The sequence below is a fragment of the Abramis brama genome (assembly GCF_963993115.1).
Source record: "Abramis brama genome assembly, chromosome: 13".
Lineage (NCBI taxonomy): Eukaryota > Metazoa > Chordata > Actinopteri > Cypriniformes > Leuciscidae > Abramis > Abramis brama.
Window position 1 is genome coordinate 19210829 of NC_139975.1, and position 18273 is coordinate 19229101.

The 18273-nt window shown below is 37.5% G+C and overlaps 2 protein-coding genes across 4 annotated transcripts in view; both read left to right on the forward strand.

The window, feature by feature from the left end:
- The first annotated feature begins 76 nt into the window (after window positions 1-76).
- On the forward strand, window positions 77-5910 carry rbmx (RNA binding motif protein X-linked). 2 transcript variants are annotated; one of them, XM_084134106.1, is made up of 10 exons: window positions 77-188; window positions 1120-1245; window positions 1643-1749; window positions 1946-2111; window positions 2269-2385; window positions 2465-2579; window positions 3188-3322; window positions 3394-3485; window positions 4036-5682; window positions 5758-5910. In XM_084134106.1, exons 2-9 carry the CDS (start codon window positions 1137-1139, stop codon window positions 4344-4346), a joined length of 1152 nt encoding a protein of 383 aa, XP_083990232.1. In that variant the 5' UTR covers window positions 77-188; window positions 1120-1136; the 3' UTR covers window positions 4347-5682; window positions 5758-5910. The 2 variants fall into 2 exon arrangements, with proteins under 2 accessions (XP_083990232.1, XP_083990233.1); XM_084134107.1 differs by lacking the exon at window positions 77-188 and adding an exon at window positions 562-835.
- A 231-nt stretch (window positions 5911-6141) lies between these two features.
- arhgef6 (Rac/Cdc42 guanine nucleotide exchange factor (GEF) 6) overlaps window positions 6142-18273 on the forward strand; it is a 43841-nt gene continuing 31709 nt past the window's right edge. For both annotated transcript variants that reach the window (XM_084132264.1, XM_084132265.1), the window contains exons 1-4: window positions 6142-6448; window positions 7938-8021; window positions 13344-13428; window positions 17814-17935. In XM_084132264.1, the coding sequence (XP_083988390.1) occupies window positions 6284-6448; window positions 7938-8021; window positions 13344-13428; window positions 17814-17935 (456 nt within the window). In that variant the 5' untranslated portion in view covers window positions 6142-6283. The remainder of the gene's footprint in view (window positions 6449-7937; window positions 8022-13343; window positions 13429-17813; window positions 17936-18273) is intronic.

The window sequence follows — 18273 nt, forward strand, 5'->3', positions numbered from 1 at the left end:
TATGGTTTCGCTATGACTAAAATAAGGACAGTTTGCAAACATGACAATAGAGGGCGCGAGAGACTTTTAACCCGTTAAGGTCCTCCCTCTTATCGTAGAGTAAGTGGCTGCACTGTGGGCGGGTCGAAACCACACATTAGACACATATAAACCAGTAGACGGGTTTGTTTCTGTCTATTGATCCTGAGGTGAGTAAATGAATCGTTCAAATATAGTCATCATGCTTATATTTATGGTTTATTGATATATGGTAATTGTATCGTGCACGTTCAGTTAAATGCGCTTAGTCTGATATTTAGCAGATGTGATGGTAACGTTAACTGAAAATGGCCTCATGTAGATGGCTGACGGCAAGATGTTTTTTTAAACGCACATTTTGAATCGCCATTTTGACTTTCTCACTTGGAAAAAGTAGCGTTATTCTCTCATATATTTTAATCTATAATTAGATTATTAGTGAGTGTTTATCGTGATTATATGATATTCTTCATCAAACATGTGTTGCAAGTTAGCCATATGGCCTGAAGAGGTCTCAGGCTGCTGGAGCTGTAATTTTTAGCGTCCGCCATTTTGTGAAGCATGCTTTAAAAATGTGTATGTAAATGCCATGCAAAATGTTCGACCGAAACGTTTAGTATCTTCTAAAACTTTATAATAACGGTTCGTAGTGTTTTGCACGTGATCCGGAGCAACTACTGTTAGCAAGGCAGGGCCTATCAGCTAATGGTTGCCGAGTTAACCATCTACGCCAGAGAGTGATTAACGTTAAATTAAACGCTATTCTATCGTCAAATAGCTGTTCCAAATCCATTAACCAGTAACGTTACTGCAACACGTAAGTTACTGACATTTTGTTTCTATTGTTTTCTGCTACTATGCATGTATTATTGATAAGCCGATTAAAAAAAATAAAAATTTGGTGTGGTGAAATTCTCCCACTTGGTGAGGTTGGTCTGTTTGCTGATTTTATTAGTGAACTGATTAGTTACTAACTAATAAGTGCCTTATTAGTTAGACTGGGAGACCAGCTTATGCCGGTTTTAAGCTTTTTTTATTTATTTTTCAGACGAGATGTACTGAACTGTTCTCTTGTAATGCAGAAATGTCTCTCCTTTTTAGTGGCAACAGTGGGAAATATGGCAGAGGCAGACCGACCAGGAAAGCTGTTCATTGGTGGCCTGAACACAGAAACTAGTGAGAAGGTCCTTGAAGCATATTTCAGCAAATTTGGCCGAATAGATGAAGGTAATAGTAGTTTTGTATGATCTAAATTACTTAATAGAAACGTAATTTTGCTATGCAAGTTTATTTATTGAAATTTGCAGTAATTTGGGTTACAGCCATGAGCTAAAAATGTTAAAGGGCTAGTTCACACAAAAATGAAAGTTGTCATAAACTCATCCTCATGTCATTCCAAAGCCATAACTTTCAGACACGATCTGTGGGTTAAACCACTGGATTCATATGAGCTTCTTACAATCTCTTAATGAACACTTTGAACTGGGAGAATGGGATTTTCATGGGTTTGGAATGACATGAGTGTGCAATTGATGACAACTTTCATTTTTGGGTTAACTATGCCTTCAATTAAGCATTTAGTGTCAAGTGTGACCATATTTTTCCTACCCCTTGTCCTTTGTAGTTCTGTTGATGAAGGATCGCGAAACAAACAAATCTAGAGGTTTTGCGTTTGTAACTTTTGAAAATCCTGGTGACGCTAAAGATGCTGCAAGGGAAATGAATGGAAAGGTGAGTAATGGTGTGAACTTCACATTTGTAAGCTGTGATGATGGTTTGTGGTTGTGATCATCTTGAACTGATGTAGTCCACAATTGTCCTCTAAGAAGTTCTGAGCTTACATAATAGATGTGCACATTTGCTTTTCAGTGAGCTTGTATATTTAAAAGCAGTAGTTTCCTAAACTTCTGTTACTTGTGTTTCCAAGCCCCTTGATGGAAAACCTATTAAAGTGGAACAGGCCACAAAACCTCAGTTTGAGTCTTCAGGACGCCGTGGTCCACCAACAGTTCATCCACGGAGTCGTGGCCCTTCCAGAGGTCTGCGAGGGTCCAGAGGAGCACCAAGTGGAATGCGGGGACCACCAAGCAGAGGTACCATTCAGAACATTACCTTTTATTTTATTTTTTTGGCAGTGATGACACTCTTTTGATGATCTATTTGAACTGATTGTTTTCTAAGAAGTTCTGAGCCTACACTTAAAACATACTTGCTGCCAAAAATATTACCACGATAACGTAGGGATTGTAGAACCCTTTTTTAAAGGCATGTCTTCAAGAGGGCCACCACCACTGAAGAGAGGCCCTCCAGTGCGAAACGGAGGACCCCCACCCAAGAGATCTGCACCCTCTGGGCCAATGGGCAGACGTGAGTTTGCCGAACACAGTTTTGTGCTCTTTTAATTGTTTGAACCATGAAGTCATTTATTTCTCAATGTATTTAACAGCGCCAGTGTCCAGAGACAGGGACCCATATGGCCCCCCTCCTCGCAGAGATTCTCTAATGTCACGGCGGGATGATGGTCCTCCACCTCGTGATGACCACTACAGTAGTAAAGACAGGTGAGATATGTAAAAGCATTAATAATTCAGGGCTGCTACAAGTTAGACTCTCTCCCTTTTTCTTTTTTTTTTGGACTGGCAATTTATCAAGTCAGTTACAAAGTATATTGGTCTAATTTGGATCTGAAAAATAAGACTGATTGCCCCATGGCAAACTGTTAAGTCAGACTAGATGTGCATCCCAATATGTGGATTTCATTGTAGTATAAATAGTGCAAGTAGTGTTCACTGTAAAAATTCTAAAATGAAAAAGTGCACTTCAAATAGCTGGATAATGCTCTTAACCAAAAAAAAATCTAAGTGTGGACACTTTGTGCACTCAACTCTTGCAGCTTTCCTTATGTAGCTGAGTGTGAGGGGCTGGTCTGTGTTAAGTGACACTATTAAAAATAATTTTTCTTTATTTAAAAGGATTATTTGAGGAAACTTTATGAAGAAAATTGGCCACTAAATTAAAATATTATTTATAAAATTAAATTTGACTAGAAAAAGAGTAAAGTACATAAAAAAATAAAATCTAATTCAAAATATTAACTAATACTAAAATAACATTTGTGATGGTCTGTGTTGCCATATACACTGACGCTCAAGCTGTTCATATTTTGCAGTTATTCCAGCCGTGACTACATGAGTTCAAGGGACAGTCGAGACTACGCTCCGGCACCACGTGATTACCCATACCGGGAGTATTCAAGCCATTCCAGTTCTAGAGATGACTATGGCTCAGGATCCAGAGGTTACAGGTGTGTTAACGTCTATTGTCAGATGTATCTGATGGCAGTTTGAGAATCCAGCCTAATGTTTTGTTTCTTAGTGATCGCGATGGCTATGGTGGAGGACGAGAGCCCCGGGGTTACATGGAACGGCCCAGTACAGGCTCCTATAGAGACCCTTACGACGGTTACGGTAAGATTAAACCTTTAGTGTGGTGAAAAGGGTTAAGGGGCTCCACTCAAACCGCCTGTTTTGGGCCTGGAAAGGGCTGCCTCGTGTGATTGCCAAAAAGTGGAAACATCAAACGCGGCATCTTTTCATCGTGAGAGTTCCAACCAAAATCACACCAACAAGGATTCTCTTGCAAGCTGTTTTTTGCCCCCCAAAAGTTTGAGTCGTTCCAGTAGCTCTGTCCGAACAACCAAGAGAGATGCAGTACTCAAACTACAATCTATCTGGAATTCAATCCAAACCAAGGAAAGTGCATTTACTCAACAATGACGTGTCAAAGGCCTCTGAGTGGTCAATTGTCTACACTTCAGTTGGGTAGTTCAGTTATCTAGGCTTAAGTAGTCCCACCCAGAATCTGAGATCCAAATTTGTTCTAGCCCCATTTGGAAAGTTTCTAACATTTGAGCTAGACGTGATGCAGATTTATGGAAATGGGCACTTGACAACGCAGTATCATGCAAAAAATGTTTAAGTAAAATTTTGCCAATTACATGACCCATTGACCCTGCAGGTAACTCACGCAGCGCCCCACCCTCAAGGGGTCCCCCTCCATCCTACAGTGGGAGTGGCGGAAGCAGTCGTTACGACGACTATGGCAGCAGTTCCCGGGATGGATATGGCAGTCGTGACAGTTATCCCAGCAGTCGGAGTGACCCGTACTCCACTAATCGTGGTGACCGTCCGGGTAGGCAGGAGCGGGGACCGCCCCCTCTTGAAAGAGGCTATCCTCGTGAATACAGCAGCTCGAGCCGTGGGGCACCTCGGGGTGGTGGCCGCGGCGGCGGTCGGGCAGATAGAGGAATGGCCCGGAGCCGATACTGAGAAAAGGGGGAGAAATGGTTTCTCGTTGAGACTTTCAAAAGACTTTAAAATTCAAAGGAGCGCCCTTTTAAACTCTGGACTTCAAGCTTCAGTTTAAAGCTGTACACAAACTTGTGGAGTTTTTTTTTTGTCCTTTTTAAATGCAAAGTTTATTTTCCCTTGCCCACATCCCATTTAATGGTACCGTTGCAAATCTAAGTGTGTTCTTTTTGTATACTAGTGATTTGTTAAACCTGCAATGCCCTAGCATATGGCTTTCATTTACCAATAAAGTGTTTTTAATCAAAGATCTTGAGCAACACTATTGAAGAGAATGAGAAACTATGAAGTGTAAATATCTATTCACCTCTTCAGTTTTCCATGGTGAGCACCCCCAAATGCCACTTAATATAGATGCAATGCAGAATATTCATGTAGGCATGATTGTTCACATTGTTGAGGAATGGACAAATGTCACCTTTTTCCAAACTCTATGGGTGTAGTTTTCCTCAGTGCAAATGGATCCTTCATCACAAAGCCTAAACATTGACGTCTTGCATCGACCAATCCAAAGACAACCAAAATGCAAGAAACAATTCAGCACCACAGATAAAACCTGTCAACAGCTGGTAAGCAAAGCAAACCCTTTTGTTCTGGTATAAGTCAAGTCTCTGGTGTTATTTTGCAGCCTGAAGGTTAGTGTAATTTTAGTCAAACATCGTCTTGATTGCCCTGGCTTTTTCAAATGCAATCTGAAACGCTGTTTCCAACATTAACAAAACCTCGTCTCTGCCTTCAAAGGAGTCTGATCCCTCCCCCAACCACTGGATCGCTGAGTTTAGGAGGTCTTAGTCTCAGAAAAATCAGTCAATTCACTAAAGGAGAATGTCTGGATTTTTTTTTTTGCCCCTTTCAAATGAAATGGCCTTTTTTTTTTTTTTAAGGATATTAAGATGAATCTTCTCAATGGATCTATCCCTACAGTCAAATATAAACCACATAGCTGCAAAACCTCTTGAAACTTCCCAGTGGAACGCTTTTGAAATTGTAAATTCACTTAGTGTTAACAAAAAGCCAGAACCGCTTGCAAGCATGCAGATTCTAACAAAGGAAACCACGTGGAGAAAGACAGCACCCCATCAACAAGCCTGGAAAACCTTTCAGATTGGGTCATTATTTTTAAGAATATTTGTCCCTTATGCTGAGCTACAGCAGTTTGCTGATGGTAACTCTCTTGTTGCAGGGTGAATGGAGGAAAGGGAGTTTGATGGTAATGCATACATGATGAATACATCATTGCTGATCAGGACCTGTTGTCATTGTGGATGATGATCCATAAGCCTTTCTGAAGATGCAGGTATGTTAAAGACCTTAAACCCTACAAATTGATATCTTGCATCTTCGTACAATTAATTTATTTTTCTCCACCTAGATCCAGAATCTATCCAGAAGTGTTCTTTGGAGGCTGCTGATCGTTGAGACTGACGTTTAGATGAGTCGTGGAGTACTACAGATGAATTGCATTAACCCCCCAATAAACAATCATTTGAGTTGATTTTCCCAATAAACAATCTTTGAGTTGAAATGAATGTATTGTCTGTTTCTTAATAAATTCCGACTATAATAGTGTTGTATTGGTATAATGTCAGTGTTCACCCATACTACATACAGGCCAATTTAATCAAGAAAAAAACAGGAAAATGCCATTGCCAAATTGAAAATTCTTGCGGCATTTTAAATCAATAACAGTTCCCTTTGTGTCACTGAAATGTCAAAGAGCCTTTATGTTGGTTATATAGCAAACGTCCACTGGAGAACTAAGTGGCGAGGCTGAATGGTCGTTGTAACATACAGAAAAAGCAGAAGCGCGACGGATGTGGGTAGCATCTCAACACAAATAGTGAGAGCCGGCGCACCAAGGGTGCAGCAAAATCTGAAAGGCCCATTGAGCCTAAACTATGAACCCCGAGGAGCAGACTGTTACGTGGCTAATAACATTAGGCGTGCTTAATTCACCCAAAAAGAATATCGCTGATCCTGAGGAATTTCTGAAAACATCTCTCAGAGATGGGGTCGTCTTGTGTAAGCTTATGGAGCGACTGTTGCCTGGAGCCATCTTAAAGGTAATTTATAATATGTACATGTATGTTTCTTTGGTCAAACAGTCGTACACATTAGTTGATTGTATATAATTTAATGCAACCGCAGCAAATACAGCCATGCGGAACTGTCGGTGCACGATGCCTAATGCCAAGACGCTTACTGTTACAAGTGACACTTTGAGATGCACTATATTTTGCAAAGATACAATACGTTTTTTTAAATAAAAAAAGTACGCGATGAATGTGTAACTAAGTTTATTCAGGGCGCACAATTTAAGCGAGATACAATCCGACTTCCTGTTACATGAGAAATTGTTCCGCATTATCGCATTCTCAAAAACGAAGTCCTTGTCAATCTTCACTTTTGTATAAAATGCCAAGGACATTTGTAAAGCAATTTTCTTCTTTGTAAAAGCCGTTTAACTGTGTCAGTAAGATCTCAGATTATTGAATGTCTTTCTGTATTCCTCTGCTGCTAACAAGTACCAAATTCAACTCCCCCTTTTTACTCATTACACACAGGATCGTTATTAATTAAATAGCCTACGGTATATTTTGATTTCTGCTGAATAAAGTTCGTTAAAAATCGTTTTGGTTTAAACTATGAATTCGTGTTTCGATACAGGGACATTATAACGAATGTGCTGATCAATACAACTTGACAGATAAAAGTTTCTCTTTTTTTAATAAAAGGCCCATTATAAGTTTTGTTGGTTCGTGTCTTCATCCCTTCCTTTCTTTTTAGTATATCTGTGTGCCATACCGCTTTACTGATTTTACACCACGCTTTCAAAAAATATTTTCAGTTTGAATTTCCCAAATATTCGTAAACGAATTGTTCTTTGGAGTCGGATCTTTTTAATGATTTGGTTTAGCCTGTTCGCGAAACGTGACTGAACGATTCGTTAAAAAAACTTTTCAGCTAAGCTTTCACGTAAATGAATTAGTGTAGTGTTCATCCAAATTATTTGAGTTAAATGACTAGCTGAAATATTGCTGCCACCACATGAAACTGCAATACAAAATGTGATGGACTTATTTGTATATTTCATGTAGCCCATATGATGGTCAATGCGCAAAAGAATTGGATTTAGAGCCGGTTCTTTGAAACGAACTGTTTGAAAGAATCGATTCGAGGAAATGAGTCGGATTTACCATCACTAGTAAGCGGTCCAAGTAGAATCTTGCTGAGCAAACATCGTCACTTCCTCCAAAATATATTTTACTGGTGCGACAGGGCCCAATGAGATCTAGCAGATGTGTGTGTGTGTGTGTGTGTGTGTGTGTGTGTGTACTATGGCGAAGCTCACGCAAAGAAATAGTAACAGTATACTGAACGCCAAATAAATTTAGCATGCGATACATGGCAGTAGTAGCTGGGTACAATGTGGCTCATAGGTTAGGCTGACATTCACTTCCAAAACGAAATCTTCTTGTTCTCTCTTTGCTTTGCAGTGTGGTCGAAGCAAAGTTGAGATTATTTACATCCTCATTCTTTCATTGGTTACAGTATTCAACTGAACCCAAATCCGAAGCGGCCTGCATTGCAAACATTCGGGAGTTTCTAAAAGGATGCCTGTCTCTAAAGGTTGAGGTAGGATAATTTTTCTCTACTTTATTGTGTTTTGAATCACCCGAATGCCTTTGAGAAACACAGCTGAGTGTTTATAAAATATGCGACTCCTAGGCTGAAATAAACAAAATCAGTTCTGGAGTGTATGTGCATGAAAATACATTTCAGATTAAAGCTTTGCCTATAAGCATTGCTTTTATGAAGGAATAATTTACTTAACAGAGTCTTAATAGTTTGTATTAAATAATATATTTAATAATTTATATTGGTATCTAGAGTACTTCTCTCTTCTGGCCATCTAATTAAGTTTAGCTCTCCCTGAGGACAGACAAATAAATAGCAGGGTTTTGTTTTGGTTTTGCACATGTGATCATCAAATATGCCAGTAAACAAGATTGCTCATGATACTAGCTCTTTTGCATGTGCATTTCATTTATTATGGTTATTATGGTCTTGAGCTGCAGCAACATTAAAGGCGTCTCAGGAAGATGGTCAGGAATTATACCCATCACAGTAAACATTGTCAATCTGGAATGTCTATTATTGACACAAACACATATCCAGACTTTGATGCCACACCCTCTGCATTGATAGTGTTCCTGTACTAAATCTGTGACCATAATGTGGTTATGGACTGATAAACTTTACATATAAACAAGTAACTTGGCACAAATGAGTCATGTTCACCACATGTGCAATGTTTAGTTATGACTTTGTTAAAGTACCCCTGCAGTCAATAATTTTATCCCTTAATCTTTGATGATCAAAATGACATATTTAAACACCTTTTTCCCCTGTGAAATTAATTTCTTCATGCCTTAAAATAGCTTGAATGTAACTCTACTTTAGACTGTAAAAAAAGATTGATAGCGCATCTCCTCTTCATTTAACTGTAGAAAAATATCCCAGTAACAGTCATTGCCGATTACGTTGTTCGGAGCCCGAGTCTGCGCAGTAGTGATCCTGTGGTAGAGCCACGGCACCCAGGTCCCGCCCACACTCGCAAGCACAGCTGTCAATCATGATGTTACACCCTGTTTTTTCAAAGCATCAAATAACTAACTAAAACCAAATACTTATTGGGAAAACGAACACTTGAACATACGTCTATGTGATAAGAAGTACCTAAAATGACAGACATTATCTTTGGAAAACAATAATTTGAGGTGTAATTGGATTTTTTAGTTTGGCTCACGTCCCATTCGATTACATGAGAGGGCGAGGTTTATGACCTATACTGCAGCCAGCCACCAGGGGTGATTGAAAGGCAACCCCTTTTCTTCATGAATATGCAAATTAGTCTCCGCCTTCACTCTATCAAATCAGCTCAAACTACCTGATCCACTCGGTCAAATGTAGAAAATGCTACACAATGACAAGTGGAAATATGTGTTTTCAGCCATATATGACCAAATTGGACTATAACCAGAAACCGATTCAGAAGAAGAGGAAGAACGAATTATACAGGGTTGTCTACAAGTCGATGTATCAGTAATGCGGTTTATATATCGCATTTTGTAACGTTTTATGTAATGTCTCTGAACTATCCAAAGATTAGTGAGAGACTGATGTTTTGTTTTTCAGTAGTCGATACAGACGTGTGATTTGCCCTATTACAATTTAGTGTGAGCAAATAAGATACACGTATTTAAATGTAAACAAACACTTTTTTGCACTAAATTTACATACAGAAAATGTGGGATATGCACGGACAATGCTCTCTGCAAATTTTGGGACTGAACACTATTAACCGATGAATGAACAATATCTATCAAATTCTACTAAAGACAATTAACTCAACTCAACTCTATGCTATAGACCTTATGTAGCCCCGCCCCCTTTCAGCGCTGTGCTCGTTGTCTTTTGACTTCCGGTCTGTATTTTCACAGCGATTTTGCGTGTTTATTAATGAACGGCTCGTTTTAAAATCTTCCTGGTCAACTGACATTTGTTAAGTCATCTGCTTTAAACATTACAGTCCTCATGATAACTTTCGTTAACTTTACACTAAGTAAATCCACTTCAAAAGCTAATTACTCCTGTACAGTAGCGCCATAGAAATATATAGAGCGACCGCAAAAACGGAAGTTAAAAGACAATATTCTAAAGATGGCGGCGCCCTCGTTTCTCTGGCGCATAAGGTCTATAATGATGCTGTGATCTTTGGCTAAACTAAGTCTCTCTCAGCAGCACAAATGATTGCTTCTCCCTTTGATAATTTGTGGTGATGTGAAGTTGGACAAGGAGGCAGGGTGAGAGTAGCTGGGAATGGGGTGTTTATACTGGTTAAAATGCAAGAAAAGAAAAGAACGGTAGAAATATTTTCATCTGATTTAATGTGAGTACTTTCTGTCACAGTTATGCTAGTGTTGTAATTTTGCAGTCTGAATTTGATGAGATAAAAGGAATGCGCATGTTTTTGTTATACTGACTTGTCCTTTCCTCGAGAACTGCACACAAAAACAAAAACTCCATGCCGGTGTAGTCCGATTCATTATCAGATGAATCATTTGAACAACTTTTAATGATTCATTTTCTCTCAGGAACTAGCCTAACCCTCCTCTAAGTCCTGATGTCACTTTTACATGTGATCTAATTTCTTAGATTGTTGTTTTCATAAAAATGAATGCTGCCAAATTCTAAAAATAAAAGTTTGTTCAATGTATGCGTGTATTTATATATATATATATACACACACACACACACACACACACACACACACACACACACACACACACACACACATATAATATAATATAAAAATATTTATTAAATCAACAAACTTTTATTTTAGAATCGATTAATCAATTTGACAGCACTAAAAAAAATTATATTTTGATCATGTGATGTATATCGTTATTGGTGAAAATGTGAAGAATATTGTGATATAAATTTTTGCTTATATCGTCATATCTGTTTTGAAGAAAGCTCCAGTTTCATGCTCTTTTAAAGGCCCAATGTGCATATAGTTGATGCAAGTCATGTGACTGGCCAGGCGCATAACTTTCACTTCTGTTTCTAAAGGAGCTGAAAACGAGAAGTATCGTAGCACAAGATTAAGCTTGATAAGAGCCATTTTAAACTACTGATGAGAGAGAAATGCAAACTACAATTAACAAATGTTCTAAAGCAAATGGTACGGTAAAGTGCAATCTATAAACTGAACTGACTGCTGAAGTTGCTTAACTATTCATCTTGTTGCATCGCTCGGCAAATACAAGGACACGCACTTCTTGCATTGCTGTGTAAATGCTATTATGTTTTATTTAACATGTGAAACCGTACCCTTAACAAGAAAGGGGATAGCTGTCTGTACCCAGCGACCGACAGGGCCTGTAGACCAAACATCTAAAAATGTGGGTCACACTAAAGATGTTTTCCATAACCATTGAGATTGGTGTAGTGATACATGGATATAGTTTGATGCATCGATCAAATGACTAATGATATGATGCAATGTGTAAAAAGTTCCATATGCAGTACAGGTCAAAAGTTCATTATGTAATCACATGACTTTTTTCGATGTCAATGAAAATTACATTCTAATAATACAAGTACATTTATTTACAGTAAAAAAAGTCACTGCAGATTAAGTTTTTAAGTTTTAAATTTCAAAAACAATATTCACATTATAATTATGAATTGTAGCTGAAATATAGCAATTGATGCATGACGTCCACTACAGTGGACATGTGATTAATCAGAGTTTTCTCTCAATCTAAAATCAAAACTTGGAAAATTTTACTGTGATATGACTCATTAGATATTGCTTGATGCTGCAATATTTTTTTTTACCTACAAGAGTCTCCTAGGATAGAAGGAATGGGTGGATATTCCGGAGCAACTTGGCATGTCTGACTGACCCTTGGCCATCTTGGTTTGGAGGGGGAAAAAATCGAAACACAAAGGCTTGCCACTTGGTTGCAATTTATAGGATGATGCACCAGGGTCCAATGAAGAGGCTGATGTGCAACTTTGCCATAAAAACCTGTGCAAATTCAAGAAAATGCTTTTTTAATAGCTGTCCACTGTAGTGACCACTATGCGTGAAAGGGTTAATACAGTATATCTTCAGTTTAAACCATAACCGCATGCTGTCCACTCAAGTGGACATCTGAAGATCTCTTTGAAAAATGTGTAAAAAAATAAAATAAAAATCAATTCTTGTTTTTCATGCCCTAAGAGCAATAAAAACACATAGGAAAAAAATCCTGACTGAGGTTATCATAATTCATGCATGAAAGGGTTAAAAAATAATTTATTCCTGTGATGCAAAGCTGAATTTTCAGCATCATTACTCCAGTCTTCAGTGTCACATGCGACATCCAGTCTATCACATGATCCTTTAGAAATCATTCTAATATTCTGATTTATTATGAGTGTTGGAAACAGTTCTGCTGCCTAATATATTTGATGAATAAAAGGTTAAAAAGAACTGCATTTATTCAAAATAAAAACAATTTTTCTAATAATATAAATCTTCTTTATTATCACTTTTTATCAATTTAACACATCCTTGCTGAATAAAAGTATTGATTTATTTCAAAAAAAAGAAAGAAAAGATTACTGACCAGTAGTGTTGTTACAAAAGATTTCTCTAAAAAAAAAATATATATATATATATATATATATATATATATATATATATATATATATATATATATATATATATATTTTTTATTATTATTATTTTTTTATTATTATTATTATTATTTTTTATTTTTATTTTTTTACTTTTTATTCATCAAAGTATCCTAAAAAAGTATCACAGGTTATGAAAAAATATTAAGCAGCAGAACTGTTTCCAACTTTGATAATGAATCATCATATTAGACTGGAGTAATGATCCTGAAATTTCAGCTTTGCATCACAGAAATAAATTATAATTTAAAGTATAATAAATTGAAAACCAATTATTTTAAATTGTAATAATAAATCACAATATTAAATTTTTTTCTGTATTTTTGATCAAATAAATTCAGGCTTGATGAGCAGAAGAAACTTCTTTCAAAAACATTAAAAATCGTAATGTTTCCAAACTTTTGACCTGTACTGTATATTTAAGATTTATTTTTAAGATTTTCTTTCATTATTTATTTTTCTATATTATTAAAAAATCAAAACGTATTTTTAATTGTGAATGTCCCCAATGGTATACAGGATTTACAGTTTTCTGAGAGTTCAACTAAATGTTCATGTTGTTATATTTCGATTGCGTTTGTTAGTTTATAAAAAATGTAACTGGCATATACTATATCTTGAGGTATCTGACCTACTTCTGCTGCTTCTACTTCTGGCTCATTGGACAGTTTTTCCTGTCTTTGACGTGTGTCTTTCCCTTAGGGCTTTGATCCAGAGAGCTTATATACTGGGGAAAACTTCAACAAGGTCCTGTCAACACTCTCAGCAATAAACATCGCCACTCAAGGTAATTCATAATGTTATGGACATGCGTTCTTCATTAATATTCGGTGTCTTTTCTCTTTTTGAGTACTGTAGGCATCAGCTTTGTCTTCTCATTGGTGAGTTTCTTCTTCCACCCCAAGTGATAGTCGTATTAACACTTCTGAGGGTTTTGCTAGGCCGAGCAGACAGACTAAAAGACGGCATTGTGTGCAAGCCTTGTGTTAAAGACATTTTTAGAAAATTAGCTCCTGCTGGTCACTTATAATCTACGAAGAATGTCTCTGTTTAAAAGCGGGATCGCAGGCACTCCATAATCACTCAGTGTTATGTTTCTGGTGGAAATGAGCCACATCTTTCCTGTTGCATGTTCCCATAGGACCTGTTGCAACAACTGTCTTCCTTCATCCCACTAGCATCAGCTGCTTTTGTTTTTTTTTTAATTTTAAAGTGGTTCAGTAAACATTTTAATTCCATTATCAGTTTAAGTTCATTTTTAGAAGCCTGCGAATGTGATAGATATCCCATCGCATGTCCATGCAAGTTTATCTTGGTGAAATGCACAGTAGGCCATTTAATTCAGTTGAAGAGTGCAGTAAACATGAGATACAAATCAAATTTTTCTCAGGATGAGGATGACTGACCTCTTGTATTTTCTCTGTGAACGTCAAGTCGTGATTTGTCTGGGGTCGTGCCCGCATTTGTGTCTTTCAGCTGCAGCTGCTCTCAACTACTGGAGGCAACAGACAGTTGGTTTTTGTAGGGCTTGTCCGGGCGGCTGACAGTATCTGCATAAGCATGCGGAATTCATGAGACATGTAGTTATTCTCAGTTTTTGGTTCCTTGTCATGTTTCCCGCTGTTCCCTGTGGCTGTTGCCTTTATAGGAGAGTGTGTCCTCCTTTTATTTTTATATATATATAGAGAGAGAGAGAGACACCGAGAGAGAGAGACACCGAGAGAGAGAGACACCGAGAGAGAGAGACACCGAGAGAGAGAGAGAGATTGATTGATTTTATGGGGGTGCCCAGTAAGATTTCTTTCTTTTTTTTGTCTCTTTTGCTCACTAAAGCTGCATTTATTTGATCAAAATACAGTTGATTTTTTTTTTTTATGTAATTTATTTCTGTGATGGCAAAGCTGAATTTTCAACAGCCATGCCTTTAGTCTAGAAAAATCTAACAGACTACTTAAATGCTCCATCCACGTCAAATGCCATTAGTTATTGTGTTTGTGGCATGATCTACCCAGTGCACATTCATTTTTATTTTATGGAGGGGGGAAAAAATCAGGATATTCTTCCAAAATTTACTTTTTCTATTACACAAAAAATCATTCATGTTTGGCTCAATGTTACAGCGATAAATATAAGAATTTTTGAGCAAAAATCCCTTTATTACGCCTGAGTCAATGGCTTGTTTATTATTCATAAAAAACTCTTATTTATTAATAGAATATTAAAATGTAATCCTGTTTACACATGACCCAACTTTAAATGCTTGCAAATAGCTTTGCAAACTCTAGGCTTAAGAATGACACACTAATGGGGGCAGATCGATTTCTGTTAAAGATCTCTATGATGAAACAGCGAGGGTTTCACTCTGAAGTGTGCTCAAGGCATAGAGAAGACGTTCCCTGGCCTGGCTTTATCTGAATTCTCTGTTGTGTTTGCTGTGGAAAGCTTGGAGCAGGTTCACACACACTGTTTGTGCACCGAGGGTGTTCGGAAAGAGCCTGCCGTGAAATCCAGCAGACATGCTGAGCTTTTATTGTGTAGATGGAGCGGGCGAGAACAGCGACGTGTGAGTCAGTGAAGAGCCCCAGAGGCCCCTGTAGCGCTGGAAATCTGTCAGGACCCGAAGTGTAGCAAACAGGGCACCTGACTGTTTGCTTCTGTCACTGCATACTGCATGCCTCCTCATCCCTATCTTCCTCTATTTATGAACAACATATTGCTCATAGCAAATGAATACTTGCCAGTCATGCAAATTTGGCATAAATATGCAATGTTTTTTTATGACTAAATAGTATACCATGTTTCAGGCCTTGCTTTGGGTATACTGGAACACACGTTATGTCTGTCGGTTTTGATACTTGTCATCATACACATATGTGTCTGGCTGCTTACAGTAGTTGTTTGTTGTGACCCATATGCTAGTGCATTGAGCTGTGGATTATTGGTGGTTTAACTTCACAGAGATGACAGAATTATGAATGGATGAGTGAGTGCTCTGATTGGGATGTTAACGATGACAGAGTGACCGGGCCTTTTGACATGTCCTGGATGTAATGGGGGGAAATGGTTAAAAAAAAAAAAAAAAAAAAAACATTTTCTTTTATATTTTTGTCAAATTATCCGAGCTGGAAAAGTTAGTTGCACTGAATTTTGCAAAAATTTTGGCTAATGTAATTTTGGGCTGACCATATTAGCCGCGTTTCCACTGTCGGGCCAGGGCCGGGCTAGTGCGTGCCAGGGCCAGTCGCGTTTCCACTGTCACTTCCGGGGCTTACTCGGGGCCAACGGCCAGGATTTCTGGACCGTCGAATACCTTGGGCCAAAGCGGGCCAGCTCGGGCTAGAGGAGTGGTTACGATTACGAACAGAGGCGGAGTTCAACTGAGTCGGGAGACGGCAGCGCCGGATGATTCTGTCAGCATTAAAGACTTTTAAAATAATTTAACTCGCGTTCATGTTTTGAATGCCTTCTGTTTGTGATGCAAAAGAATATGCGCGCTAACCATTACCATAGTAAACGCTTGAAGATACGCATGCATAGTAAAAAAAAAAAAACATAGTGAATGCTTGAAGAAATCAGACCAATCATAAAGGCTATCACAGTCATGTTTTTATTTTATCTGTCAGTAGCCTACGTCTCGTCTCTTTATACCGGACTATCATAAAATAAAGCAACTTTTTTTTCGGGAGCTTCCTCTTTCTCTGACTGAAAATATCTGTATGGGAGTCGAGAGAGTGCTAAAGCTCTCAGGTCGTATTTTTGGTGGCATATTTGTAGAAATTATTCTTTCTAAATGTGATGTAAATATGTCCTGTAACTACCAGATAAACAGAAACAGACGCAACTGAAGAAGTAAGTGTGTCCTCTTTCTTTTGTGAAATAGACCTAACGGTAATTTATTTCTGAGTGACTAATGTGCAATTTTGACATAAATTAATTCATTATGATCAATGTATCACTTTTTATTGTAAACCTGTGGTAAAACATCGATGCTTGGGTTTTAAATATTCAAGTAAACAAAAACAAAAAATGCCAGCAAACGGTCGCTTTTATCATGTTTGTTTTCAACGCTGTTTCCAGTGATTTCTGATTAGTTTTCTGATAAAACTTCCATTTGTTGGTGAAATGATGGGTTAGTGTGACGTTGTTCCAGAGAGGCGTGTTACGGGCGTGTTTTAGTGAAGCGCTGTGGAGCTTCTGGCCCGACAGTGGAAACGCAGGCCCAGTGCTATTAGCCCGGCACGGCCCGTTTAAAGCCCTGGCCCGACAGTGGAAACGCGGCTATTGTTGTTTATAAGTTTAAACATACAAACATACTCTAGCTTTCAAAAGTTACAAAGGCTGCATTTATTTGACCAAAAATACAGGACAAAGTACTATTTTTTAAAATATTATTACAATTTAAAATAACTCTCCATTACTCTAGTCTTCAATGCCACACTATCCTTCAGAAATAATAATAATAATAATAATAATAATAAAATAAACATTTATCACCATTATCACTGTTGAAATCAGTTGTGCTGCTTAATATTTTTGTGGAAACTGATATTTGATGAATAAAAAGTTCAAAAGAAAAGCATTTATTTGAAAAAGTCTGTTGTAACATTATACATGTCTTTACTGACATTTTTGTTTAGTTTAATGCATCCTTGCTGGGGAATTTTTTTATTTCTTAAATAAAAACCTTAATTTTAAACATCAGTGTATGTTTATCTTAGCTGTGGTTAAACAAATTTGGACACCTTGTAATATGATGTGGCAATATCATAAACCATAATTTGGGGTGACATTAAATCATATTCAAGTAGTTTGAATGTGACTTCATGAAAAATGAAAGACAGTAACATTTGCCAAAGCTACTTCATATTTGATGCATGTCATTCACTCATGTCCTAAGTGTTATAAGTGTAACATGCCATGCTGAACTGAAATGTAGAGTACACAGGGACAGAATCATTGAACTGTAGACTGTAAGCATGTCTCATCCTTGTTCAGGACTTTCTGTATATCCATATCAGTAGACCTATAATCCAGTGACCACCCACAGATGTACTGCTCTCTTTTCTTCAAGTGAGAAATGCTATCAGACACAGACTGGTGTTGTTCTAAACCTTATTCCCTGTATTTAAAAAAAAAAATCTCTTTTTTTCTTTTTTCTCTCCATGTATCCAGATTGTACCCCTAATAGATCATGTCCACAGTCCAGTGCCTCTCCTACTAGCCTGTCAACCCCTTCACAAGCTGTTCCCGCCTTGAAGTCCAGCAGGTCCTTACGGAGGCAGTCAAAAGCATTGGCAAGTATCTGAATAGTGCCGTAAATGCTGATTACAGTTGGTCTTTTTAACAACCAAAAGATTTTTTGTTTGGAATTTAAAAAAGTAATTAAAAAAAAAAAATCAGTTAATGACAGGAATATAACATAGATGACAGATTAATCTTTAAATTCATACCTACTTTATTAGAAGGCTATTCAGATATCTGTAGAGAAACTAAGAAAATCTAGATTTGGGTGAGCTTATTAGGGTCACTTCTACTATATTGCAAAGAAACACAACAAATTATTAAGGAGCATTATGCAAATAACTCCAATAAGATGACCAATTACAGCTTACCTCATGACATGTAAAATAAT